The sequence below is a fragment of the Dunckerocampus dactyliophorus genome, chromosome 5, assembly GCF_027744805.1.
Source record: "Dunckerocampus dactyliophorus isolate RoL2022-P2 chromosome 5, RoL_Ddac_1.1, whole genome shotgun sequence".
Classification (NCBI taxonomy): Eukaryota; Metazoa; Chordata; class Actinopteri; order Syngnathiformes; family Syngnathidae; genus Dunckerocampus; species Dunckerocampus dactyliophorus.
Window position 1 is genome coordinate 175,001 of NC_072823.1, and position 1,213 is coordinate 176,213.

At 41.9% G+C, this 1,213-nt stretch overlaps 1 protein-coding gene across 2 annotated transcripts in view; it reads right to left on the reverse strand.

Annotated features, from left to right (window-relative positions):
• Positions 1-994, reverse strand: part of LOC129181037 (neuroepithelial cell-transforming gene 1 protein-like) — an 11,523-nt gene extending 10,529 nt beyond the window's left edge. The window contains exon 1 of one of the 2 annotated variants that reach the window (XM_054775659.1): positions 398-994. In XM_054775659.1, the coding sequence (XP_054631634.1) occupies positions 398-537 (140 nt within the window). In that variant the 5' untranslated portion in view covers positions 538-994. The remainder of the gene's footprint in view (positions 1-397) is intronic. The other variant, XM_054775658.1, reaches the window with a different exon arrangement.
• Between the last annotated feature and the right edge of the window lie 219 nt (positions 995-1,213).

The window sequence follows — 1,213 nt, forward strand, 5'->3', positions numbered from 1 at the left end:
CAGGAACTCAAACCGCTTTTAAAAAAAATATTCTACGAGTGAATTTAAATCACACTGTCGCGTCTGAAGTGGGAATTTATGGTACAAACTTTTCAAGAGACTTAAAAGAGCCACACCAACAAGATTATGTTCAGGTGAAAATATCCGGCTCTTCCCTCTTTCAATGTGTACATGTCTCACAAAAGGTACTTCAAAGAAGTAACGAACACGCTAATACGTGTTAGCTTCGATAGTTCGCATGTGACTTGACCTTGTAGTTTCCGGACGAACTTGAACGCATCATTCATCAGTTAGCAAACATGCAAACACCATTACCTAAATATTATTAGTTGTTCGAATATCCCAGTAGAAATTGCGTGTTAGTGTGTTTTTTTCATATTTAAAGGCGCATACGTACTTTTTGTAGTTGTTTCTCCGTAGACTTTGTGGCGACGTCGCTGCACCGATAACACTGTCGCTGGACAACCTCGATGACGTCCGACGGAGCTTGGCCTTTCCCCCCAACGTCCCCCCGTTTACTTCCTCGCTTTCTTCCATTTTTTCGACAGACTTGGGTTTAAAATCGCTTGCGAGTATAGGTTTGCGGAGCCAATTGTGGAATCGACTAGGATTGTTACAGAAAGCCACTCGATGACAACAGAGCACATCCACACACAACGCTGAGGAAGTTTGAATATGGCGGATTGTTGGAAATGGACCAATCAGCAAAGAGATCAGGGCTCCGCTGCTAGGAGACAGTGAATGTGGGAGGGGCCAAGAAGGAAAGCCTTCCGTTCACTTATGTGCTATACTAAGTAATTTGACTGTTAAATTCTATATTTCTGCAAACGTTTTCAAATATTGCTAAATGAATTGCAGCATTATGGAACAAATAAGGAAAAAGTACATCTTTGAAGTTTGTACATTGATAACAGTGTAAACATTGGCTGTATGACCGCATTTTCTCGATCAGCCCTTCCCGACAGCTTGTGGAGATATTACGCAGCCCCGGAGGGGACATTGAGAAAAAAATATGATGGGTAAAAAAGATAACGCAAAACTGTTTTGCGAGGTAACGCAAAACCGACTGTGGTAAAGAAGGAAAAACATTGACATATTCACACTTCCGGGATCAATAACTCCCAAGTGAATGTCTCTAACACAGCAAACCATACCTCTTTCCAACCGTGGCAACACAGACAAACAGCTATAACCCAGTTTTTATCCCCGTGTT